This window comes from Podarcis melisellensis, assembly GCF_964234715.1.
Source record: "Podarcis melisellensis genome assembly, chromosome: 13".
Lineage (NCBI taxonomy): Eukaryota > Metazoa > Chordata > Lepidosauria > Squamata > Lacertidae > Podarcis > Podarcis melisellensis.
The window spans coordinates 15,330,645-15,354,629 of record NC_138545.1 but is presented as its reverse complement, the minus strand read 5'-3'; the positions used below and the strand labels follow the sequence as shown (position 1 = coordinate 15,354,629).

The window sequence follows — 23,985 nt, the reverse complement described above, 5'->3', positions numbered from 1 at the left end:
GATTTTGTGACTACATCTCCCATCATTCCTGATCATTAGCCACATAGCTTGTGGCTGATGGGAGTTGGAGTTCAACATCTGGAGGGCACCAAGTGGGCTACCCTTATATGAACATGCAAGAAGGGTTTTCTTCACAGGGACCGACACGTCTTTCCATGCTTCGTTGTTCTTAATTATATGCAATTAGATTTTAATAAGCAGCCGAGATGTATGCACGCACACCCTTCAGCTAGGATGCAGCTACAAAATACTGATGTAGGGACTGATGAAGTCTGATGAAGGGACGTCCTAAGGAAAAGCCGGACATTCCAGGATAAAATCAGAAACTGGGACGGCTTCTGTGAATCCTGGACTGTCCCCACATACCTAAAAGCCCGCCTTCTTTGTGGTTCTGCCACCCTCAGAAGCTCAGGCTGGTGGGCCTGGAGAGGGCCTTCTCTGTGGCAGCCCCTAAATTGTGGAACTCCCTCCCCATAGAGGTGCAGCTATCTGGCAACATCTTTATACAGTTCGGGGCGAATGCTGAAGATGCATCTCTACCCTGGCCTTTGATACATGAGGTGTATATTTTCAGGTCCCACCCTATGTTATGTGGTTGTATTTTTTAATAATAAGTCTTTATATTGCTGTTAATGTTGTGTTTTAGCCCCCCGAGGGACCTGAGGACGAAGGGTGGGTAAGAAATTAAAATTATAATTAATAGCAGTAGCCAAAACACAGTAAACTAAACAGATGTAACAAGAATAAAATGGTCAAATTAAAATATGATTAGAACACACAGAACAATAGCAGATTAGTGGCCATATCATCACCCAACTCCAGGAGGTTAATCATAATCATCTTAAGAAATGTATTACTTATACCCCTCCCATTTGGGTTGCCCCAGCCGCTCTGGCTTCCAACAGAATATAAAAACACAATGAAACACCAGACATTAAAAGCTTCCCAAATCTTGGGGGCAACTGCAATAAAGACCCTGCTTTGCGCATGTGACGTCTTCATTTTGCACATGGAACGGGGCGAAGGGATGTTCAAAGGAAATCTGTGGAGTTTGTCTTTTGGTCTGGGAAATCCCGTCTGTCATCGCTTTCCTTAAATCAACCTGCCTGACTACAGTGAGCAAGCAGGGCTGCCTACCAGCTAATTAAACAATTTAAACGCACTCAAGGAGCGCTTGTGTTGGTCTGATTGCTTGATTAAAAAATAATTTCTTCATTAGCCTGGGGAAACACCGAGCTAATTCCAAGAAGAACCACAAACTGCTTCCACACCCTTAGGAGTCTCTCTCTCTCTTTTTGGTGGTGGCCAGCTTTCAACCTCTTGCCCTTTCCCACAATACCCTCCCAAATTCCCCACAGCAGCCAGAAATCCAACAGGAGCAGCTTTCTCCAGCCAGATGGGAAAGAAGGACCACGAATTAAATATCTCGCCCAGGGAGGTATTAAAGCTTTGTAAACAAGTCCTTTGCATCTGTAAAAAGAAGAGAGAAATATGCACAACCTACAGACTTAACACATAGAATAAGAGAACCAGAAGAACATACGTTCAAAGAAGATTGGATAACGTTTATTGAATATATGGGAAATAATTGTCTATAACTGAAAACGCTGGCAGCATTAAGATAAATTCAACGGTGTAAATCAGTTTTGATAAATGCAACAATGGAATATTGAATGGTAAAATACGCAGGGATTTATGATATGGGAAATGAACTACGGAAAGAGAAGAAGGGAAGTCATTGATGTCTTAAGGAAAATGAGTATCTTGAATTGTAAAGAAGAAAGCTTATTCAAATTTATATACAAAAAAGAGGAAGGAGGTTGGGGCATCTTGGCTCTCGGTGCTTATTGCTCTGGACCGCTTTGCAGAGGAGCGCCGAGCTGATCTGGGAATCCTAGTTCCCCAAATCCACTGCGCTCCTTGGAAATCGAATGCGCCCACGAGGGCGCAATGCGCCTTCCCGGAGCTGCAGCCAAGAGATTCCTCCCTGAGCCTGCTCCGTCCCAGAAAGCAAGCCAGGAGCCCCGGCCCCGGCCATCTGCCTCTTTAAATGGAAATGGTTAACCACCATAGAGAATGCCTCCTCTTTCTCCTTTCCATTCCCTGCCTGCAAGCGGCGGAAGAGGGGGACCGTGCCAGAGGAGGGAACTTCCTCTGACTCGCTCCCTCCCAGTCACCCTGAGCCCTGGTGGCTGGTGCGCGGAGACAGGGTTACTGCAGTGCACAGGGAGCTGGGGGCGGGGGGCTCCCCTGGCCTTAGGGGAGGGGGGGTCCCCGTGGGGGGCAAGATCTCCCCAGAGCTGCAGACCTCTGAAGCAGCGGCAGCTGCGATGGTGAGTTTTAGGGTGTCTTTGCAAGACCTGGGAAATGGGTGCATTTCTATTTTTTTATTTTTAATTTTGCAAACAAAAGAGATGGGGGTTGGCGGTTGTGTGGACAGGCCAAATGCAGGGTTTTTTTTTGTTTTTTTTGCAAATGATCAAAACCTAAGTCATTATTTAGTGCGCTGGCACCGGGAGATCGGCAGCGTTGTACTTCAGATCACTTCGATCTCCTTGTCGTAGCCTGGGGAGGGGAGTTAGCGACGCGATCCTAGCCCTTGGGTTCCAGCGCGGTTTACTCCAAAGTACGCGTGCATAGGATTGCATCCTGAGAGAGGGATTTTCGTATTTGCTCGGCAAGGCACATTTAAGCAGATGAAGAAGCGTTCCTGATCTGCGTTGTTGATTCTAACCATGAGAACAAGGGGAAGTGCCATTTATTCTGCATTAAGCTTTGTGAAATATAGCGGGTGAGGAGCGTTTGTGTGTGTTTTCTGAAGCAGTTGTGGACAGAGAACCACAGTGTGGGGTGCTAAAACCTGGGTTGTCCCATGCCAAAAGAAGGGACACAACCTTTCCTGCTCCTTAGCTGTGAATCATCATCTATTAACCCCCTAACTCTGTATAGACCACTGATCCTTCTTGTACAATTCTTCTGTTGCTTTCCCCAAATACTAATAATAATAGTTATATTTATTTATACCCGGCCATTTTCCCTGGCAGGGACTCTGCATGGGATACAGATAACATAAGAACGGCTAAAAACGTATGGAAAAAATCATGAAAAACAATTAAACATCAGTATAATTAAAACTCCTTCTCTCTTAGATATATTAAAAGCATACAGACAGTTGCAACAAAAACAGCACGGCACTGGCCCCCTTATTAAAAGCAGTCGGTTCCCAAACACTTGTTGGAGCAAGAAAGCCTTCACCTGCTGACAGAAGGACAAGGAGGAAGCCAGTCTAACTTCTCTAGGAAGGGAGTTCCAAAGTCTGGAAGCAGCCACCGAGAAGGCCCTGCTGCCTGTGAACGTGACGGAACCGAGAGATGGGTCTCCCCTGAAGATCTCAGAACTCGGGCAGGTTTGTGTGGATAGTAGTTTTCATTAACAAGTTTTGCATTGACATAAGATCAGCAGTAAAAGTCAGTGACCAATGCTTTTCAGAGTATATACAGGGATAGCCCTTGTGGTCAGCCAGAATTAATTCAGCAATGTCCAGGGGGCCACAGGCTCCTTGTTTTTTTTAATTAAAAAAGAAAGAAAGGGAGCTCTTTGGACGTTTGCGAAGCCCATTGCACAACTCTTTAGCTGAGGTAAACCTGTGCAGCACAATCCTAAACTTTGTTTACGCAGAAGGAAGTGCCACCGTGTCCAATGGGACATATTCCTGAGTAAGGAGCAAGATCTGCCAGGACGAGCGGTTAAGATGCAGCCGATCTCTGGCTCAGCCAGCTGCCCACTGTTCAGTGGCAAAGCGAGTGTTTTGCATGCAGGCATGGTCCCAGGCTCAATGGCTGGCATTGCCAGTTGCAAGAGATCTTGTGTGTGGGGATGGGGAATCTAGCAGGGCTGGGCAAGACCTTGGCTTGGGGCCCTGCAGAACTGCCTGTGCCAGAATAAACCATGCACTCCACTTGGGAGTCTGACTCAAAAAGAATTGCATCTCTGTGAGGGGGAATAGGGGTCCCCTATCAATTCTCAGCACCCTTAACAAATGACAGTCCTCAGGATTCGGGGTGTGGGCGTGGGGACTGTTTAAAGTGGTACAGCAGTGCTTTAAATGTATTGTGTGGATATGGCCTTCACCTTCAGCGCTAAAGTGTCTGTACGCACTTCATACAGTGGTACCTCGGGTTACATACGCTTCAGGTTACATACGCTTCAGGTTACAGACTCCGCTAACCCAGAAATATTACCTCGGGTTAAGAACTTTGTTTCAGGATGAGAGCAGAAATTGTGCTCTGGCAGCGCAGCAGCAACAGGAGGCCCCATTAGCTAAAGTGGTGCTTCAGGTTAAGAACAGTTTCAGGTTAAGAACGGACCTCCGGAATGAATGAATTAAGTATGTAATCTGAGGTAACACTGTACTTGCAACCCGTTTGGCATCTGCCCACTTCCCTGAGTTAAATTGATTATTATTATTTTCTCTTTCCCCCACTTTCCCTCCTTTGTGAATTGTGGCCAGTCCCCATCACGAGGGCAGCGTAAATTAAGAGCACATGGCTCTTGCTAAGGAACCAGGGAGTGAGGACTTTGTATCTGGACTTGGCCCTCTCTCAAGTGGGCGTTTGCTTCCAGTTCCCAGCTGCCAAGGCTGAGTTTCGTAGTAGCCTCTAGAGACAAAGGCAGAAGCAGGACCTGTCCCTTGTACGCGTGTCTTTGCTAAGGTGGTAGAGCTGTTTGGGTCCTTGGTGGCTTCCCTGTTTTGCACAGACCCTCTGCTGCGCTGGGTCCCTTCGCTTGTCGGCGTCTTTGTGATAAGGGCTTGAAACTGGAGCAACAAATCTCAAAGAAGTTGTCCCAAGTAAGAACAGCAATGTCTGCTTGACTGTGCCGTTGTTCCTGGGTTAGACTGATGGGGCAAAGAATCACATGAGCGTTAGGTTAGCTGTCCATGTTAGCTTTACATCTGGATGTATATATCTATATTTATCAATATAAAAACAAGCTTTTTGCATTCTGCTGTGCTATAGTGGAACCAACAGGAGGTGTGAATGCTGTATTGCGTGCACTGCTGTTTTGTATATTTTTGAACCAGCCTAGTGAGCCGTTGCCACAGCTGCCACTCTCCTCCCCCTTTTTGGTTAGCAACTGGAGAGCCAGGAATCGCTTGGACCTAGGAATGTTCAGTCCATGGTGCCCACTCTCTATGGGCTGGGCTGGCAGAGAACAGGATGCTGGGTGGTGGGTATCACCTATGGAGCTAATGTTCCCCAGTCTTTTTTGGGCAGTGAATGTAACTTTTTGTTTTTAAAGACGTGCATGTAGATGCCAAAATCATGCCACTAGCTATGCTGGCAACATGTTACCTGCAGGATCAGTCTTGAGAGAATTTCAGGTGGGAGTGTGCAATTACGTCCTGCTTATGGGGAGAGTGCAACTACGTCCTGCTTATGGGCATAACTCATCATGGCTACCAGCTCTTAATAACCTTCTCGGTGAATTTGTCTAATCCTCTTTAAAAGCCATCTCAAGTTGGCCATCAATGCTTCCTGCAGGAGCGAGTTCCAAACACTCTAGTTTGCTTGCAGCTCTCTGTGATCAGGGGATGATTGGAATCAGTGAGCTGCCTTTCACTGGCATTGATCTCCTATTAAGTAGAGGAACCGCAGGATTCCCCAGCACACGGCCTGAAAGCGACTGATATGGCTTAGCGCTGTTGACCCTGATAGAAAGGAGATTTTTCAACATCTAGGGTAAGGCGCATGGACTTAGCCTGTTGTTTTTCACTCTTGGGTCTGCAGGTCCCCTAGAAAATGCTCTTGCCGCTGCACCCCACATGGATGGAACAAAGGAGGCAAGCGATCCTGACGGACCTGGAACTTTGGAAGAAGGGGAGACCCTGAGAATCACCCAACCAGGTGGGAAAGATGAAAGCGGAATTCTTGTCTTGAAAAGAGGGGATATAAGGCCCACACCACCAGCCCTCTCATGCCATTCATCTGGGATTGGAGGGCTCAAGACCCACCTCTCTCTCCCATCCATATCGATTGCAACATGTATTTCCTCCTCTCCTTCCAAAGGTTTAGATTTCCCCCGCCACACCCCCCTTTTCTTCCCAGGTTCTTTCTTGAATTCTAGGATTTCACTCTTGTGAAATCTTCCCTTTCCTCAAAAGTCAACAAATTGTGACTTCCTGCAGCTCCCACTTCCATCAGGCTCTCTAACCTCACTTATGGATCAAGCCTGTAGCCCTCCGGATTTTCTTGGACTCCAAATGCCATCAGCCCCGGCCAGCAGGGCCAATGGTCAGGGATGATGGGGGGTTGTAGAATCTGTGTTCATTTAAGAGCAACAACATTAAGAACGTTTCAAGTGCTTTACAACCAAAAGACATATTAAATTAAAGGCAGCGCATTAAATGGCGGCGAATGACTTGATGAATTAAACAGCAACATCCATCATTAACTCAAGTGCATGAAGCACTGACGGGATCCGAAAGCCCAGCCAGTTGGTGTGTTTGTGTGTGTCTAGGAAGCTCCATAGGGGCAGCCAGTCTGCGTGGGAGGTATTAATTAGCATGCAACAAGTAGAAGATAAAACGAAAGCTTCCCGGTTTAATAACTTGTCTGGTCTAGGGAGGAAAATACCCTTCCTAGATTCCAAATGGGTGATTAGTTAAACGCTCGAGCTGATGCAGAACCAAGTTCACGGGGTCTCCCCAAAACAGAACGGTACTGGGGAACAAGCTCAGTTCCAGGGTGGCTAGAAATGGGATAGATGGGCTTGTAGGGACGCGGGTGGTGCTGTGGTCTAAACCACTGAGCCACTTAGGCTTACCGATCGGAAGGTTGGTGGTTCAAATCCCCACGACAGAGTGAGGTCCCGTTGCTCTGTCCCAGCTCCTGCCAACCTAGTAGTTCGAAAGCACGTCAAAGTGCAAGTAGATAAATAGGTACTGCTGCGGCGGGAAAGTAAACGGCATTCTGGTTTCCATCACGGGGTCCCATTGTGCCAGAAGCGGTTTAGTCCTGCTGGCCACATGACCTGGAAAGCTGTCCGTGGACAAACGCCGGCTCCCTCGGCCTGAAAGCGAGATAAGCACCTCAACCCCATAGTCACCTTTGACTGGTCTTAACCTTCCAGGGGTCCTTTACCTTTTACCTTTTTTACCTTTACCTTTTTTACCTTTAGATGGGACTGTACTCTTGAGGCTGCTTTGTATGTTGAAGGGAATCCTGTGTGGATGGCGTCCCAAACTTTTGCACAGCTGAGCTCTGGCAGATTAAAGTTTCTGCCCGTTCCAGGTTATTTGAGACCTCCCCGTTTCTGATTCCTTCTTCCTTCGTTGCCTCTTTGCCAGGTGATGCTGAGAAGATGGAGCCCTTGAAGGAGGTGGAGGAGGAAGAGGAGGAGGAAGAAGAAGAGGGCATTTTATGTATGGAGCCCGGACGCCGCGTCAGGGATGACAACTCGCCCGCTGCGGCCCCTCCGCAACGCGGGAAGGGGGAGCGCCCATTCCCCTGCGGCGAGTGCGGGAAGGCGTTCAGCCAGTGGTCGAAGCTGGTGCGCCACCGGCGCATCCACACGGGCGAGCGCCCCAACACGTGCGCCGACTGCGGCAAGTCCTTCACCCAGAGCTCGCACCTGGTGCAGCACCGGCGGACACACACGGGCGAGAAGCCCTACGTCTGCGGCGACTGCGGCAAGGCCTTTTCCTGGAGCTCCAACCTGGCCCAGCACCAGCGGACCCACACCGGGGAGAAGCCCTACGTGTGCCGGGAGTGCGGCAAGGCCTTCTCCCAGAGCACCAACCTCATCAAACACCAGCGCAGCCACACGGGGGAGAAGCCCTATCGCTGCCCGGAGTGCCCAAAAAGCTTCTACCGCTCCTCGGACCTCATCCAACACCAGATCACACACACGGGCGAACGCCCCTTCAAGTGCGATGAGTGTGGCAAGGGCTTCACCCAGAGTGCCAACCTGGTCAAGCACCGCAAGATCCACGCCGGGGAGAAGCCCTTCCGCTGCAACGACTGCGGCAAGACTTTCATCCAGAGCTCGGAGCTCATCCAGCACCAGCGGACGCACTCGGGCGAGAAGCCTTACCAGTGCCAGGAGTGCGGCAAGCGCTTTGGCCACGGCGCCACCCTGGTCAAGCACCAGCGCCTGCACATGGGGGTGGAGCCGTACCGCTGCGCCGACTGTGGCAAGACCTTTGGGCTCAGCTCGGCGCTGGAGCGGCACCGGCGCTGCCACAGCGAGAGCCGCCCCTACGCCTGCGGGGAGTGCGGGCAGAGCTTCTCGCTGGCCTCCAACCTCACGCTGCACTCGCGCATCCACCGGGGCGAGAAGCCCTACCGCTGCGCCGATTGCGGCAAGTGCTTCGGCATGAGCTCCACCCTCATCCGGCACCAGCGCATCCACACGGGCGAGAAGCCCTACGCCTGCCCCGACTGCGGCAAGGCCTTCGTCCGCAGCTCCCACCTCACGCAGCACCGGCGGACGCACACGGGCGAGCGGCCCTACCACTGCGAGGAGTGCGGGCGGCGCTTCTCCCAGAGCTCCAACCTCATCACCCACCAGCGCATCCACATGGAGGAGCGGCCCCACGTCTGCCACGGCTGTGGCCGGCGCTTCGCCCAGGAAGAAGAGCTGCAACGCCACCAGCAGGACGGGAAATGCAGCGGCAAAGGAGGTGCCAGAGAGCCGGAAGGCCTGGGGGAAACCTGTGGGGAAAGCCATGCGCCGGCATCGCACCTGGAGAGCGGCGCCACTTGCACCATGTGCGGGCCAGAGTGCAAAGATGCAGCCGGACTCGTGCAGCACCAGAAAGGCCACGTCCCCCTCGTCTGCAACATATGTGGGGAGAGTTTCCAAGATGGCGCCAAGTTAGCGCAGCACCAGGAAAGCCACACGTCTTACATCTGTACCGAATGTGGGAGGAGCTTTGGGGACTCCAGCGCCTTAGCCTGCCATCAGGAGAACCATGAATCTTGGATATGTGGCGTCTGCGGGCAGAACTGTAAGGACCGCTTGGCCCTGGTGCAGCACCAAGAAGCACACTCGCTGCACATCTGCGAGGCGTGCGGAGAGAGCTTTGTCGACAGCCAGGCACTCGAGGAGCACGAGGAGAGCGGGAGGTGCAAGGAGGACTCCGAGCTCCTGTTTGGCCCAGGATCCCCGAAGACACTGGTGCCTGTGGATTCCAGGGAGAGCTTTGCTATCGGGACGGCTCTCGTGCCGCGTCAGGAGGGGGAAGCGTCATGGGGCTGTCTGGAGCGTGGGGAAGGCTCCAAGGATAGTTCGGCCTTGGAGTACCACCAGCAGAGCCACCGGCGGAGGCCTCACACCTGCTCGAAGTATGGACAGGCCTTTGCTGATGGCGCAGCCCTCTCCCGCCATCGAATGACCCACATGGAAGAGGATTTGTACAAATGTCCCCAGTGCAAGCAGAGCTTTGAGGGCCTTTTGGCCCTCACTCGGCACCGGGGGGAACACGTCTGCGAGAAGTGTCTGGAGTGTGGCCAGGCCTTTGAGGACCGTGAAGGCCTCTTGCTCCACCAGAAGAGCTTGGGGGACGAAATGCACGGACGTCTTGAATCCAGAGAACCTCCTCGGGCCAACTCAGATCTTGTAACTCAACTGAGAGATCCCATGGAGGAGCCTGCTGACACAGGTTTTACCACAGCCCAGAAAATATTCTCTGGTGACCAGCCCTCCGATGAAAAAGTGGTGTCTAGCCCCCATGAGAGTGTCTCACTGGACGAACAGCCCTTTAGCGACCCCTTGAGGCCTACTTTGCACCAGAGAATCCACCCGAAAGCTCAGACTCTGGACGGGGTCACACCTGAGAGCATCCCTGAAAAAGAGGAGGCGTCTTCAGGTGGGCTGGGCCTCCAGGACAGCTCAACTCTCGCCTCACAAACCCCACCCGAAGAAGAGCCTGGTCTGGGCCCCCTGGGTGACAGCTCGCTTAACGACAGCTTGGTTGCCGCTCCGCTGCAGAAGAGAGCTTCTCCCGCCGACAGACCCCCTCCGGTCTCCACCGAAATGGCTGCCCTCATCCGCCACCCGAGCACCAAGCCCTACAAGTGCCACGACTGCAAGCAGAGCTTCGCAGATGCTGGCGGCTTGTCGTGCCACCAGGCCGGCCACACGAAGGGGCGGCTGCTGAAGTGTCCCGAGTGTGGGAAGGGCTTCCCGGAGAGGCTGGCTCTGATCCGGCACCAGATGGAACACACAGTGCAGAAAGCCAGGGCCGTGCGGCAGCCGCCGCCGAGAAACAATCGCGGCAAGGAGAGGGACCCTGGGAGCCCCCTGGAATTTGGGGAGAGCTTCACGGAGATCTCGGCTGTCCTTTTGCAGAGGGAAAACCACGTCTCTGAAAGGGGCGCATCGCTGCGGCCGAAGGATCGTGGTGGGGACGGGAAGCAGAGTTTAGGCGACCCTTTGCAGACCACGGAGCCCTACTTCCACCTTGATTTGGGGAAAGCCTCGGGTGCCGGGGGAGTGCTGGGCCAGCGCCATGGGCAGCAGGAGAAGGGCAGATACTTTGGGCACTCTGAGCCTGGGAAGATCTCCCGGAACAGCTCGATATTGCTGCAGCACCTCCAGAGCCACACGGCAGAGCAGCCCTGAAGCCCTGGGGGATTGTCTTGGTGGGATTTGGTCAGTACCAGGCAGGTGTGACCTGCGATGCTGTCTTCTGTCACGCTCCCCACCCCTGTTCAATGGTCAAAGCTGAGGGTGGGGTGTACATAGGGGTAAACTGGGGCAACTCGGTCTGCCCAGGGTTGGAGACATGCCCTCGATGGAGAGAAGATACTACAGACATTATTATTATTATTAGGGCGGGGAGTCTGTGCAGATGTGCAGAATCGAAATGGGAGGTGCTGCAGCAACAATGCAAATTGGGGAAACCCTCAAGGTTCTTTACCAGCAAAATACACAGTGGCTCTTCCTTTTCAGGTATTTCCCCCTTCGTTCCTCCCTGGTTTTCCCTCTGAATCAGATGAGCTCAAGTCTCTTTGAAGGGTAGCTAAGCTTGTGGTCCTCCAGATGTTGCTGGACTACAGCTCCCATCATTCCTGACCGCTGGTCATGCCTGCTGGGAATTGAAGTCCTAGCAACACCTTGATAGCTTCAGCTTAGCCCCCACCCCCTTTAAAACATGGAATTAGCCAGGAGCTGACAGCAGGTAGCCTTGTACAAAAAGTGGAACGGTTTCTCTCTGTGTGTATTTCTGTATCTGGTGGGAGGGCTAGTTTCCAAAGCCCATCTTTCTCCCCCTGCAATTTTTTTTGGGGGTATTTCCTATAAGAGCTATTCCAATGCAGACAGATTTTGTGAAATAAGGTGAGATAGGTTTTTTTGTTTTGTTTAATCACCTGAAAATACAACATACTGGAATGGCTCATTGGGGTACGTTCTGTATCTCCTCCTGCTTGCCCACATGTGGTTGCTTCTCTGTTCTGACCACACTTAGCAGGATGCTGAGGGTGGTTTTAGGTCTTTGAATGTGAGTTTGCTTCCTCCTTCCATGACATGCTTGCTTCCCAGTTCATGGCATCAAGTAAACCAGGATATTTCATTGGCAGCCTGTCTCCTCCCACCCACCAGCTTTTCTCCAGCCTCACATTTCCACTGTTCCATCCCGTCTGCTTTCAGGTGAAAACACCAATGATCAGAAATGGGTTCCTGTGTACATGTGTGAATAGATAGGATCTACTCGGCACATCTTAAGTGAATCAGGTTCTCCATATTTCTGCACCCTCAGTGTATCTCTGACTTCTACTGGTTGTATTTCTTTTTCTGTGGGGAGAGGGGGTTCCTAGTTAGATTTAAAAACAAAAAAATACTCCCCAGCCCTGTACATTTTAGGTTTGCTCAGTCATTCAGTGCCAACGTCTACCTCACCAATCCACGTCGAGGTCTTTGCCCATAGAAAGTGCTGTAGAGTTGATAAAGTAATAATCCTCAAAGACAAACACAAACTGTGGAACTCCCTGACGCAGGAAATATATGGCAGCAGACTCTTAACTTGCCCCACCTAGACGAAAACACATTTTCTGAATATCTGAATGCTGTTTATAGCTATGAATCCTTTTCTTATCTGTTTGCAATCCTATAGTAATAATAATAATAATAATTTATTATTTATACCCCGCCCACCTGGCTGGGTTTCTAGACTTCCTTTACCCAGGAGCAGGGCCCATTTAATTCAGTGGGGCTCACTTCTGAGTAGGAATGTGCTGTTAGGTTTTTCCTAATACATTTCAAGGAAGCAAGCAAGCAAACAAACAAACAAACAAACAAACAGATCTCCCTTATCCTGGCACAGCTTTGATTTTAAACTTCTTCCTCGGTGCTGGCATCTACCTCACCCATTCAAGTGAGCTGAGACGCGATCCTTGACAAAGCAGAAAAATTGGCTGCTTGCGTCAGGTGGAACTCCTGGCCACATGATATCCATAGTAAGATGGAGAGCTTAGTAGCATGGACAACGAGACCAGCCATGACTTGGGTAGATTCCAGCACAGTGTACAAGACCCACCTTGGAAAACGTAGAGCAAGGGTGGGGAAGCTTTGGTTATCCGGATGTTGTTGGGACTACGATTCCCATGGACTATTGGCCATTCATACTGCGGCTGATGGGAGATGTAGTTCAGCAATATCTGGAGGACCAGAGGTTCCCCACCGCTGCTACATAGAACTAGCCAGTTTACACATTCATTGAGACTGAAGCTCCTCTAAACCACCCACAGCAATAGTTCACGGTTTTGTCCTCATCCTTCAACCCACAATGTACTTCAGCTGAACCTATGCAGGCTCCTGGCCTGTTCACTCTACGGTTAAATGGGGCTATTCTAGATAAGCAGGGGTGCAATCCTGATGCATCCTTTGCTGCATCGTTCTTGCTATTTTCTGAACTTCCAATGAAGACGGGCGCCATTTGAACCGTTGTTTGTACGTGTGGGTTGCTTCTTGTTGTAGCACTGCGGAGATCTCCTGCAATGGGCCTGCCATGTGGCTGCACCAGGGACCTGCACGATTGTACAGGCAGACTTAGTAGCTGCCGAAGGTGGACCGGTTCAAAAGGCATCTCTGAAGCAGCATGCAAACCTTGGTTTCTCGTGCAGAGCCCAGATGCAGAACAGAAGACTGCGTGTCCCAGAATCCTTCAGCTGCCCCTGGCTTGGATGAGAGCCCACCGGAAGCTTTCTGCATCTCCTGAGTGGGATATAATTGAGTGTTAATTCAATCGATACTTTTCCTTGTGTCTCCCTCCGCTCTCATCATCTTCCTTTCCTCCCCAGCCTTATTTGCTGGGGCTGTCCTCTTTGTTTCCAGCAGCACAATCCTAGGCCTGTCTACTCAGAAGTAAGCCCTGCTTTGTTCAGTGAGGGGGTTTACTCCTAAGTAAGTGTGTGCTGGATTGTAGCCTTAAGCACTCATCTTTTGTAACTCAGGGCGAACATCTCATCTCCCCGTCCCCACCGAAAACGTCTCCTGTAGCATCCAAATTATAACTCTAGAAATCTCTCCATATATTTATGTCTGCGACTGTTAGTTTTGAAGGGGTTGTTGAAGATTCCTTACCTCTTCCCTGTCCAAGGATGGTCCCCGCCCCCCTTGATGGATTCAATTCTGTGGTTTGTCACTGAATTTTCTCTGTAATTCTAGGAATGTATCAACCCTGAGACTAATACAAACTCAAGATTGGTTTATTCAGATTGTTTCGTGTTGGTGTCATTATTTTTCATATAAAAGTGAAGGGGGCACAGATTAAAAACAAACATACCAGGGCTGCTGTTTTTGTTGTTGATTAACTGATATATTAGGGCTGCTGTTTTTAACTGATTAATTGACATAAAGCTACTTTGAAACGCAAAAGAGCTGCCCCCCTGTCCTGGTTTTAAAAATAACAGCATAGTCAGCAGCCATGCCACATTTCTGTGATCACACACACCAGTCATGCATATTTGGCATAAATGGGAAAAGGCCAGCGTGTATGTGTAGAGCTCTTCCATGCAAGGGCAAATCCTGGCCTAATCCTGATTCAACACATACAGAGACCCTTCTTACATGTGCCAAACATATGGCAGGGGGTTGCACTGTTAAGAGTGTTTGACTAGGACCTGGGAGAGCAGGGTTCAAATTCCCCATTTCAGTCATGTAGCTCGCTGGGTGACCTTGATTCAGTCGCCATCTCTTAGCCTAACCTACCTCACAGGGTTGTTGTGAGGGTGAAATCAGGAGGAGGACCGTGTACACCACCTTGAGATCATAGGAAGAAAAATGTGGTATAGAAATGCCATAAATAATTTAAAATTAATAGTTGCCAGGTATATGGGTTACAGGGAATTAGCTCACAAGGTTCTGCAGCACCCATGGCTTCTTTAATCACAAAGCGGCTCATCTGAAGCCCCCATGAAAGATGGAAAGCTATTTTCTCTCATGCAAATACAGTGGTACCTCGGGTTACATACGCTTCAGGTTACACACTCCGCTAACCTAGAAATAGTGCTTCAGGTTAAGAACTTTGCTTCAGGATAAGAACAGAAATTGGGCTCTGGCAGCACGGCGGCAGCAGGAGGCCCCATTAGCTAAAGTGGTGCTTCAGGTTAAGAACAGTTTCAGGTTAAGTACGGACCTCCGGAATGAATTAAGTATTTAACCTGAGGTACCACTGTAGATGTATGCTGATTTACAGCCCAGGCCTATGCATGTTTACTCAGAAGCAAGAGTTACTATGTTCAATGAGGCTTATTCCTAGGTCTGCTTTCAAAGATTTGTAACTATAACCAACTAATCTGCTCGCAGGCCAGTTCCATGCATTCCAAAATCTTTACTAGGCCTAACCAATATGTGAAATGGTGCGCAAACGTTTGAGTTCCACAGAGCTGTTCATCAGGCTAGAACAGGGGTAGGGAACGGAGAGCTGGACCAAACCTGATATGGTGTTCAGAGTTCAAATTATGGCAGCAAAGAAAGATCCTTTGCAACCCCAACTTGATTCCCCCCCCCTTTTTATTGTATTGCCATACAAATGCTAAATGTCAATGCAAATATCATACAAGGCAACACACAGAATCAGAGAATTGCAGAGTTGGAACTGAAGTATATGTGAGTTCAAGCTGCTCCTTTGCTCAGCAGGCGCATGCAATATGGCTGGTCCACATGCTTGGCACTGGGCACTGCGGAAATGGCATGACCGCCATTCATGCGGGCCTCCGCAACTGGCGCAAGGCACCCCTGCACCTCTCTGTTGGCCAAAATGCTTGGGCGCGCCAGTGCGCGGTCTTGGGACCTCCTCGTCTTCCTCACTGTCAAGAATCTCCGAGTGCACAGCCTCGGCCTTCTGGGCCATGGGTGGGCTGTGGGCTTGAACCCCTCTCCCCATCTTGTCAGCTGTCTCCGCCATGAGGCGGAGCAACCTGGAAGGTCAGGTCCTTCATGGCTAAAAGGTGCCACTGTAGCTCCTTGTCCCTCAGGCCGCACACAAGACGGCCACGGAGCATTATGTGCAGATCACTGAAGTTGTAGTGGTAGGCAGCCTGCCGCAAGGCTGCAACAAAGGCCCCTATGGATTCACCCGGGGCCTGGTCCCGTTTGTAGAAGGCATGCCGGCAGGCGATCTCTGATAGCTGAGGAGCGACGTGTGTCCTCAGCTTCTCCATTATTTCGTCAAACGGAGTCTTCGTCAGCTGGGCCGGGGCTAATAGACCCTGGGTGATCTTGAACGTGGCAGGTCCACACACACTGAGCAGTGTGGCCCACTTCAGTTCAGGGTCGGTCAACTGATTGGCTGCGAGGAAAAACTTGATTTGTGTGGTGTAGGAGTCCCATTTCCTTGGGACTGTCCCATTTTGATGTGGCTCAGAGTGGCCATGAGGTCTGCTCTGTGTGCGCGGCCTTGCAGCTGCGGTCGGTCGCTGGTTCCAGGTGGATGAGGTGACAAGTCTTCAGTGGTGATTCAGCTGAGGTGACAGATCCCCGGCCAGTCACCCAAGGCAGTGATTCAGCTTAAAGGCTTTATGGAGATCTCAGGAACAGACTGGGGAAAACAAGGAATAATAATAATAATAATAATAATAATAATAATAATAATAATAATAATAATAATAATAAATTACTTATACCCCAGGCCTCCCCAACTCTGGGCAGCTCCCAACAGAATATTAAAAACACGATAAAACACCAAACATTAAAAACTTCCCTAAACAGGGCTGCCTTCAGGTGTCTGAAAAGCCTCTGATTTATATACACTTCAGCCAGTAGGCTTGGCTGTCTTGCACCATGCAGAGAATCGCAAGGTAGGGTTCAGGAGCCTGGCCTGCATTGTGATGCGGACTCAAGCTCAGAGCAGGAGATGCCCAGGAATATACATAACAGGAATATTCCTGTGTTTTCTCCCTACAAACCTGTTACAATCTAGGTTCTGCAATACAAAGCTGTGATGACATTAAGCCACAGGAAACCTAGGATACCTGGTGCTCTGCAAGGGACCATGCAGCAACTTCCAGCCTACTGATTCCCCAGCAAGGGGTTCTGGGAATTGTAGTTTTGTGAGCAGCCTGCAGCCAAACCATTGGTCAGTGCTGTCTATTCTGATGGGCTGTAACTCTTCAGGGTTGCAGAGCTGCTGCATAAAGGAAGCAAGCAGCTATGGTGGGTTAAAAAAAAAGTTTCAGAAATCTTTATTATTTCAGTCTCATCTTTTGCAATAGCTAAAAATGACTTCCCGCAGCATAGGAAAATTAAAATTAAAAAATGCAATTAATTGGAACCCATTCTTACAAATACTGTAATAGGTTATAGTTTGGGGTTTTCCCCCTTTCCCTCCTTATTTTCCCTTCTACACTGGTGCTGTTTTTGTTTTTCTCTCTTTTATTTACATCTTACCATGTTTAGTGCCTATATAATTATGTACTTTTTGAACATTCAATAAATATTTTTTTTAAAAAATGCAGTTAATAAATGTAACGAATGATAACATAGCTTGTTTCTTTAAGGGGGAGGTTAAAAAGGAAACTACAACTCCCAGAATGCTCTTTTTATCATTTCGTTTCCCAGGCTCCCTTGCAAAGGAAACGGACTCCACAGAAGAAGCTGGCTATTTCCATCTCGGTTTGTGTGCTGATGGTTTTGGATCTCTTACTTTGAAAAAAATAAAAATTAAAAAAACCGCTTCTCCGTCACTTTCCCTTTTCTTTTTCGTTGCATTTATTCCGAAAGATGGGATGGATTTGAAACCGAGTTGGGTAAGTGCTATCGTGAGAATTCGTGAACGGCGAAGATTTTAGCGAAAGGTTAAATGGTTTGTTTTTTTTAATTTAAAAAAAATAACGGGTCTGTGTTCTTTATATGAATCCCAATCCCGTTATGGTTAATGAGTCTTTTATTTTATCCATACGACCTTAATTGCAAATAAAACAAGGCATGGGTAGCAAAATACCTCGGGGAGGAGTTAAATCGTTCTGGAAGCTCGCCTCCAAAATGGTTTTCACCATATTTGGGGAGGTTTTCCAAATGTTGAATTTCGGATTGGTTTAATGCAAAAAATAATAATAATGCCAGAATTACTTTGAGGCTGTGGTTTAGGGAATCCGTTGTGTATGAGTGTTTTGCTGTTTCGTTATAGATGGTCTCTTGTGTGCTATGAATTTGCATTTTGGGGTGACAAGGCTTTTGACGTGTGCTTTCCATCTATTGGGTACCCAGCCTTTTTTTTGCATTCCTTTTTTTAAAAAAAAATAAACTTTATTAAACAAGAAGATATCTTAAAATAGACAGAAAACGAGCATACAGTACAAACATTCTAATGCTATGGAAGGATGCAAGCTAGGCTGCCCCAAGGAGGATAGCTGCATTCAGCTGTGCAAGCTAATTTGAGAACAAAGGGAGGTGTTGGGCCACATCCCCAACATACCTTTCAAGCCCTGAGATACCAATTTAAGTAGTCATGGCTTTCCCCAAAAGGCTCCTGGGAGATGTAGTTTGTTAAGGTGCTGAAAGTTGATAGGAGGCCCCTGTTCCTCTCCCAAAGCTGCAATTTCCAGAGCTCCAGAGTTTCAGAGTTAAACTGCCCTGGGTGGGAATTGTAGCTCAGATATAGGGATCTCAAGATAAAGCTCAGCATCGCTAACAATCTACAGCTCCCAGAATGTCAGTTCAGTAGTTGCTGTCGGGATTGGAGAAAGAGAGGTAGCCATTGCTGAATGGGCTTGTTTGGGCGTAGGATACCTCTGAATAATGATGATGATGATGATGATGATGATAAATTTATACCCCACCCATCCCCAGCCACTCTGGGCGGCTCTCAACAGAATAAAAAAATTAAATACAATAAAACATCAAACATTAAAAACTTCCCTAAACAGGGCTGCCTTCAGATGTCTTCTAAAAGTCAGATTGCTGTTTATTTCCTTGACATCTGATGGGAGGGCGTTCCACACGACAGGCGCCACTACCGAGAAGGCCCTGCCTGGTTCCCTGTAACCTCACCTCCGAATATGAGTTGGCAGGAGGCAAATGATGGTGTGTTTGTTTGTATTTGCATGTATCATTGCCCATCTCTTGCTTCTGGGCTTCCCAGTAAGACCTTGTCCAGTGTGGGGAACTGGGTGCAAGACTACGTGGGTGCTTTGTTTGATCCTGCAAGGTTCTTTGCATGATCTTTGTGTGTGAGATTGAGGGAGTTCCTGCCTATTTGCAGGATAATGTGAGGAGCTGTGCATGTTGGAAGTCTGTGAGGAAACGGCACCACTGATTCTTCTCCCCCTGCAAGTCCTGACTTTGATTGCTATTGCTTATTGAAGTCAAAACAACAACAACAACTCAGAACAGGGGAAATATCAGTAGGTTTGGATGAACACCTCCCCCTCCCCCAAGTTTGTAAAAGTACATTAAAAAGAAGCCTAAGGTGTGGGAAATAGCTCAGTAAGGATTGAGTGTGCTAAATGGCCACAGAATGCTGGCTGAGATTCCTTCCAGCTCTATGATTCAATGAGGGAGGGAGAAAAACAAGTGAGGGGAAACGGAATGGAGCCAAGGAAATGATAGCCTGGCTGGCTTGACTCACACACTGTAAAAGTATGCTCCTAAACTGCAACATTTTGTTGTGGCTCCCACTGGTAATTTTGCCCTGTTTCTCCCAAGCAAAGATAGCTGTACAGGACTTAACAGTGCAATCCTATACTTGGAAGTGAACCTTACTGATTTTATAGTTGGTCTTACTCTCAGTTAAGTGAATATAGCAGTTTTAATTTCCTTTGCACAAGAGAAGAGAGTACTGGAGGTTTACAGTGTCTCACCTTTTGGGTGTCTGTTTTGCTTAAGGTTATGCAAACAGTGCATTTTGCAAGCAGGTTCATTAAAACAAGTACCACAGTCTCTGATCTCAGGTTCTTGAATAAAGAAAGTTTTCCTTCACCTTCAGTCAACACACAGTTCTTCCTCTGCCCACACTCAAACTGCAAAAACCCCCACATTTTTCTGCCTGCCCCTCCAACTGCTGGTGGGTGCTGCATTCCAAAGGCTGGCACCACTGAGGATAATAGATCCAGGCCATTTGTCAAGTCATTTGTCACCCATCAATCTCACTGCACAGAACCACAGTAATAGGTGTATTTGTACTCAAAGTTAGCTAAGCTCGTTGCAGAAAGGAGAGCCCTGCTAGATCAGAGCAGTGGTACATCAAATCAGTTATCCTGTTTTTGGTGATGGTCAGATAGATGATTCCCAGAAAACCAACAAGCTGAGCGTGAGGGCAGCAAACCTCAGCCTCTGATCTAGAAGCCCATCCCCAAATTCCCGATGAGTGAGGACTCTGTACTTACCCTGTTGTGAGGGAATTGCATAGTGCAACTGCTTAGGAAGACTTTAATGTATTTTAGTACAGTGATACCTCGGGTTACGAACTCAATTCGTTCCGGAGGTCCGTTCTTAACCTGAAGCTAATGGGGCCTCCCGCTGCCACTGTGAGATTTCTGTTCTCATCCTGAAGCAAAGTTCTTAACCTGAGGTACTATTTCTGGGGTAGCAGAGTCTGTAACCTGAAGCATCTGTAACCCGAGGTACCACTGTATTTCTGAGCTGTGCTTATCTCTCTCTCTCTCTCTCTCTCTCTCTCCCCTCCCCCCCTCCAGGACGAACTGGGATTGTAACTGAGGATGAGGAGAACCATCCACAGCAAGAAATGGAACGCCGTCAGCAGAGGTTTCAGGGAACACGCTCTCTGTCCGCAGAGGAAGCTTGCTTTTCGAGAGTGTCCTCCAAGGAGGAGCTCCAAGCCAAGTGGGAGAACCTGCCGTGGCTGGAAGGTAGCTTGGGCGATCGTGGAGACCGTGATCAGGAGGAAGCCTCTGAGAGCAGCTCCGTGGTCTTCGTTGAGGAGCAAGGAGATGTTGGGTGTGTGTCTGACCTAGAGGATGTCGAGGAGCCCTCTGCCCAGGTGGAGGAAGTCATAGGGGAGATTGGGGAAGACACAGAGGTGTTTGTTTATCCAAAGGGGTCTCTGCCAGACGATGAGTTTGCTGCAGAAGAATCTGAGCAAATAGCTTACCACAGAGAAAGTCGCAAAGAAGCCCAACTGCTCCTGTGTCCAGAGGCAGCTCTGGGAAGGGAGGATTCTGAGGAGGAAACTAGGACTGTTGGTTATGGGGGTGCATCCTCTCTTGGGGTTGAATCTGAGATGACCCTTGAAGCTGAGGGATCCAATGGGGAGGAGTCCGAAGAGATCCCTTGCTGGGGAGCAGCTCACCTGGGGGGAGTGGACCTTGCGGGGCAATCGGAGGCCGTCGTTTACCAGGAGGGTTCTCTGGCCAGGGAGGGATCCAGTGGCGAGGAGCAGGAAGAAATCCACTCTCAGCAGGGCTCTCTTTCTGGGAACGGCTCCGACGAGGAGGCTTTCAGCGGCTGGGCTGTCCCGGTGCAGGCGCTGGTAGCCGAGCAGCGGCCTTCCAAGCCTCGCCACATCTGCAGTGAGTGCGGCCGCAGCTTGGCCAGTCACTCTGCCCTCGTCCGCCACTGCCTTATCCACACTGGAGAGCTCCCATACGCTTGCACAGAGTGTGGGCGGCGCTTCCGGCAGTCCTCGGCCCTCGTCCGCCACCTTCGGGCCCACCGGGGCGAGCGCCCGTATGTCTGCGGCGAGTGCGGCAAGGCCTTCGGAGTCCGCTCGGCCCTCGTCCGCCACCAGCGGGCCCTGCACACGAGCGAGAGGCCCTACGTGTGCGGGGAGTGCGGCAAGGCCTACGCCGACCTCTCCGTCCTGACCAAGCACCAGCTGATCCACGTCAACGGGCGGCCGTTTTCCTGCCCCGACTGCGGCCAGGCGTTCGGGCACCGCACCACCTTGAACCAGCACCGGCGCATCCACACCGAGGAGCGGCCGTACCGCTGTGCTGAGTGCGGCCAGACCTTCCGGCAGAATTCGGCCCTGGCCAACCACCGCCAGGTCCACTCGGGGCAGCGCCCCTTCTCCTGTCAGTACTGCGGCAAAGCCTTCGCCGGCCGGCCCACTCTCGTCCAGCACCTCCGGACACACACGGGGGAGAAGCCATACAGCTGCCCCGACTGCGGCCGCCAGTTCAGCACCAGCTCCAACCTCCTGCAGCACCGCAGGAACCACCTGGGCGAGCGCCCTTTCGCCTGCTCGCTGTGCGGCCGCCGCTTTGCCCGCCGGCCCGACCTGGCCCGCCACTACGTCACCCACGCCGAAGGCAGCGTGCGGCCCCACCGCTGCGGGGAGTGCGGGAAGCGCTTTGTGGACCTGGCCGACTTGGAGCAGCACGGGGCCACGCACCGCGGTGAGCGGCCCTACGTCTGCAGCTTCTGCGGCAAGTCCTTCGCCGAGGCCGCCACGCTGGCCCGGCACCGCCGATCACACCTCCCCACGGCTCAGCAGGCCTACAAGTGCGAGGTGTGTGGGCAGACTTTTGGGCAGAGCTCCGACCTGCTGGCCCACGGGCGGGTGCACAGCGGCGAGCGACCCTACGCCTGCGGGGACTGCGGCAAGGCCTTCGGGCGCAGCTCCAACCTGTCGCGCCACCGGCGGGTGCACACCCACGAGCGCCCCTACGTCTGTGGCGACTGCGGGAAGAGCTACACCCAAAGCACGCACCTCATGGAGCACCAGAGGCTGCACACGGGCGAGAGGCCCTACGAGTGCGTGGACTGCGGGCGCTGCTTCGGCAAGAAGGGGCACTTGGACTCTCACCGGCGGGTGCATCGCCTGTTGCCCGGGTCTCCCAGAGGGGCTGATGGGGTGCAAGCCGATTTGGGGAGCCCGGAGGGCGTATGAAGGAATCCTGCAGGGGTGGAAAGTTGTGAGTTGTGGGTGGGGACAAGGAGTCAGAGCAAGGTTATTATCTGAGAATGGCTTATTATTCCTTAGATTCTATACTGCCTTTCATCTGAAGGTCATAGTTCAGTCGGTAGAGCATAAGACTCTTAATCCCAGGGTTGTGGGTTCGAACCTCTTGTTTCCTGCATTGCCGGGGTTTGGATTCAATGACCCCCAGGGTTTCCTTCCATGATTCTATGATCACAGGGCGGGTTGCAATATAAAAACACAAGAATATGTTCCATAAAAAAAACAAACGAAGACAAAAAACCCCTCACACACCGTTATTAGCCCCACCTGAATGCCACAGTGATCTCTGAAGGATAAAGAGCACCTGCAGAATTCCTGGAGGGGCTCCCCAAAGTGTGTGGCTGCATCACCACAACCAGCTCCCATGTGTTCCTGGCCAGAGGCAGGCAGCTGTGAACCCTCTGTACCTTTCTGGTTAGTGATTTCGTGGGGTGGGAAGAGTGCTTTTCAATTGCCTGATGTTAAACGTGGGGTGGGAAGAGTGCTTTTCAATTGCCTGATGTTAAACGTATGCTCGGCAGAGGGTGTGTTTGTCATAAAAAGCTGGGTAAAGGCTTAAAAAAGCAAACTTTTTCAGCATGGGGGCCACTCCACTGTCCCTCAGACCTTGTGGGGGGCCGGAGTATATATTATTATTTTTTGTGGGGGGGAAATGAATGAATTCCTATGCCCCACATATAACCCAGGGATGCATTTTAAATAAAAGCACACATACTGCTCATGTAAAAACACCAGGCAGGCCCCATAAATAACCCAGAGATGCATTTTAAATAAAAGGACACATTCTACTAATGTAAAAACAGGCTGATTCTCGAACCATTCGCGGGCCGGATTTAGAAGGCGATTGGGCTGGATCCAGCCCCCAGGCCTTAGTTTGCCTACCCATGGGCTAGAAAAGCCTTTCCCCAACCTGGATTCTTCTAGGCGTTTTGGACTACAATTCCAGTCATCCTCTACTGTTGCCCCTGCTGCCTGTTGCTGATGGGAATTGTAGTCCCAAAACATCTGGAGGGTACCAGGGCACTTTGGGTAAAGCTGGGCTACAATGCAGGGGTTAAGGGGTGTATCCTGTCCGACTCAGAGAAGGCCCAGTGACACTACTAACTTAAGAGTCACTAATTTCAGTGGGTCTGCACCGTGTAGGACCAGCCTTGGATACAACCCTAAATACCCAGCACACAAGATCTTGCCCATACCCTGCTTCCAGATTTGGGATTTGCACACAGAAGTCTTGGGCTTGTGGGCCCTAACTGCTATTGAATTCCACTACAAGGCAACCCTGCTGGGTTCAGCTCCTTTCTCCTTCCTTTCTGACTTTTTCAGTCCCATTTTGCCCTTTCGAACTGTAGAGAGAAACCAAAATTTCTGTCTTCCGTCACTGCCTTTTGAAATGTTTTAAGTATTATCCTCCTACCTTCGTGTCAGAATGTCAGGGACCCCCTTAGAAATTGGAATCCAAGGTGGTTAACTCTGGAGAAATGAAGTTTAGAATTGGACTGTGTGTAATGTCCTCAAGAACCCCTTCTCTACCTCGCACCCCTCGAGCTGATAACGCTTTTGCTTTGGTTCTGCAGATAACATCAAATAATCTCCTTGTTTATGTATTCAGTAAGAGGTTG

General features: G+C 50.2%; 2 protein-coding genes across 6 annotated transcripts; both read left to right on the top strand.

Annotated features, from left to right (window-relative positions):
- The first annotated feature begins 2,155 nt into the window (after nt 1–2,155).
- On the top strand, nt 2,156–12,306 carry ZNF629 (zinc finger protein 629). 3 transcript variants are annotated; one of them, XR_014162141.1, is made up of 5 exons: nt 2,156–2,333; nt 3,150–3,406; nt 5,790–5,906; nt 7,349–12,246; nt 12,277–12,306. XR_014162141.1 is itself a non-coding variant. In XM_081883599.1 (4 exons), exons 3-4 carry the CDS (start codon nt 5,825–5,827, stop codon nt 10,624–10,626), a joined length of 3,360 nt encoding a protein of 1,119 aa, XP_081739725.1. In that variant the 5' UTR covers nt 2,156–2,333; nt 3,150–3,406; nt 5,790–5,824; the 3' UTR covers nt 10,627–12,306. The 3 variants fall into 3 exon arrangements, 2 of the variants coding, with proteins under 2 accessions (XP_081739725.1, XP_081739726.1); XM_081883599.1 differs by having other exon boundaries at nt 7,349–12,306; XM_081883600.1 differs by lacking the exon at nt 3,150–3,406 and having other exon boundaries at nt 7,349–12,306.
- A 4,753-nt stretch (nt 12,307–17,059) lies between these two features.
- On the top strand, nt 17,060–22,922 carry LOC309355633 (uncharacterized protein). Of its 3 annotated transcripts, XR_014162575.1 has the most exons (3): nt 17,060–17,252; nt 20,139–22,806; nt 22,847–22,922. XR_014162575.1 is itself a non-coding variant. In XM_081886596.1 (2 exons), the coding sequence occupies exon 2, from the start codon at nt 20,189–20,191 to the stop codon at nt 22,292–22,294; it is 2,106 nt and encodes a 701-aa protein (XP_081742722.1). In that variant the 5' UTR covers nt 17,060–17,252; nt 20,139–20,188; the 3' UTR covers nt 22,295–22,845. The 3 variants fall into 3 exon arrangements, 2 of the variants coding, with proteins under 2 accessions (XP_081742722.1, XP_081742723.1); XM_081886596.1 differs by lacking the exon at nt 22,847–22,922 and having other exon boundaries at nt 20,139–22,845; XM_081886597.1 differs by lacking the exons at nt 17,060–17,252; nt 22,847–22,922 and adding an exon at nt 18,388–18,852 and having other exon boundaries at nt 20,139–22,845.
- The last annotated feature ends 1,063 nt before the right edge of the window (nt 22,923–23,985 follow it).

Bases quoted from the DNA above. Each gene is read 5' to 3' on its own strand.
- ZNF629 (XM_081883600.1), top strand. From the start codon at position 5,825: ATGGATGGAACAAAGGAGGCAAGCGATCCTGACGGACCTGGAACTTTG. The intron at 5,907-7,348 runs GTGGGAAAGATG...CCTCTTTGCCAG, and splicing joins CCTGAGAATCACCCAACCAG to GTGATGCTGAGAAGATGGAG.
- LOC309355633 (XM_081886596.1), top strand. From the start codon at position 20,189: ATGGAACGCCGTCAGCAGAGGTTTCAGGGAACACGCTCTCTGTCCGCA.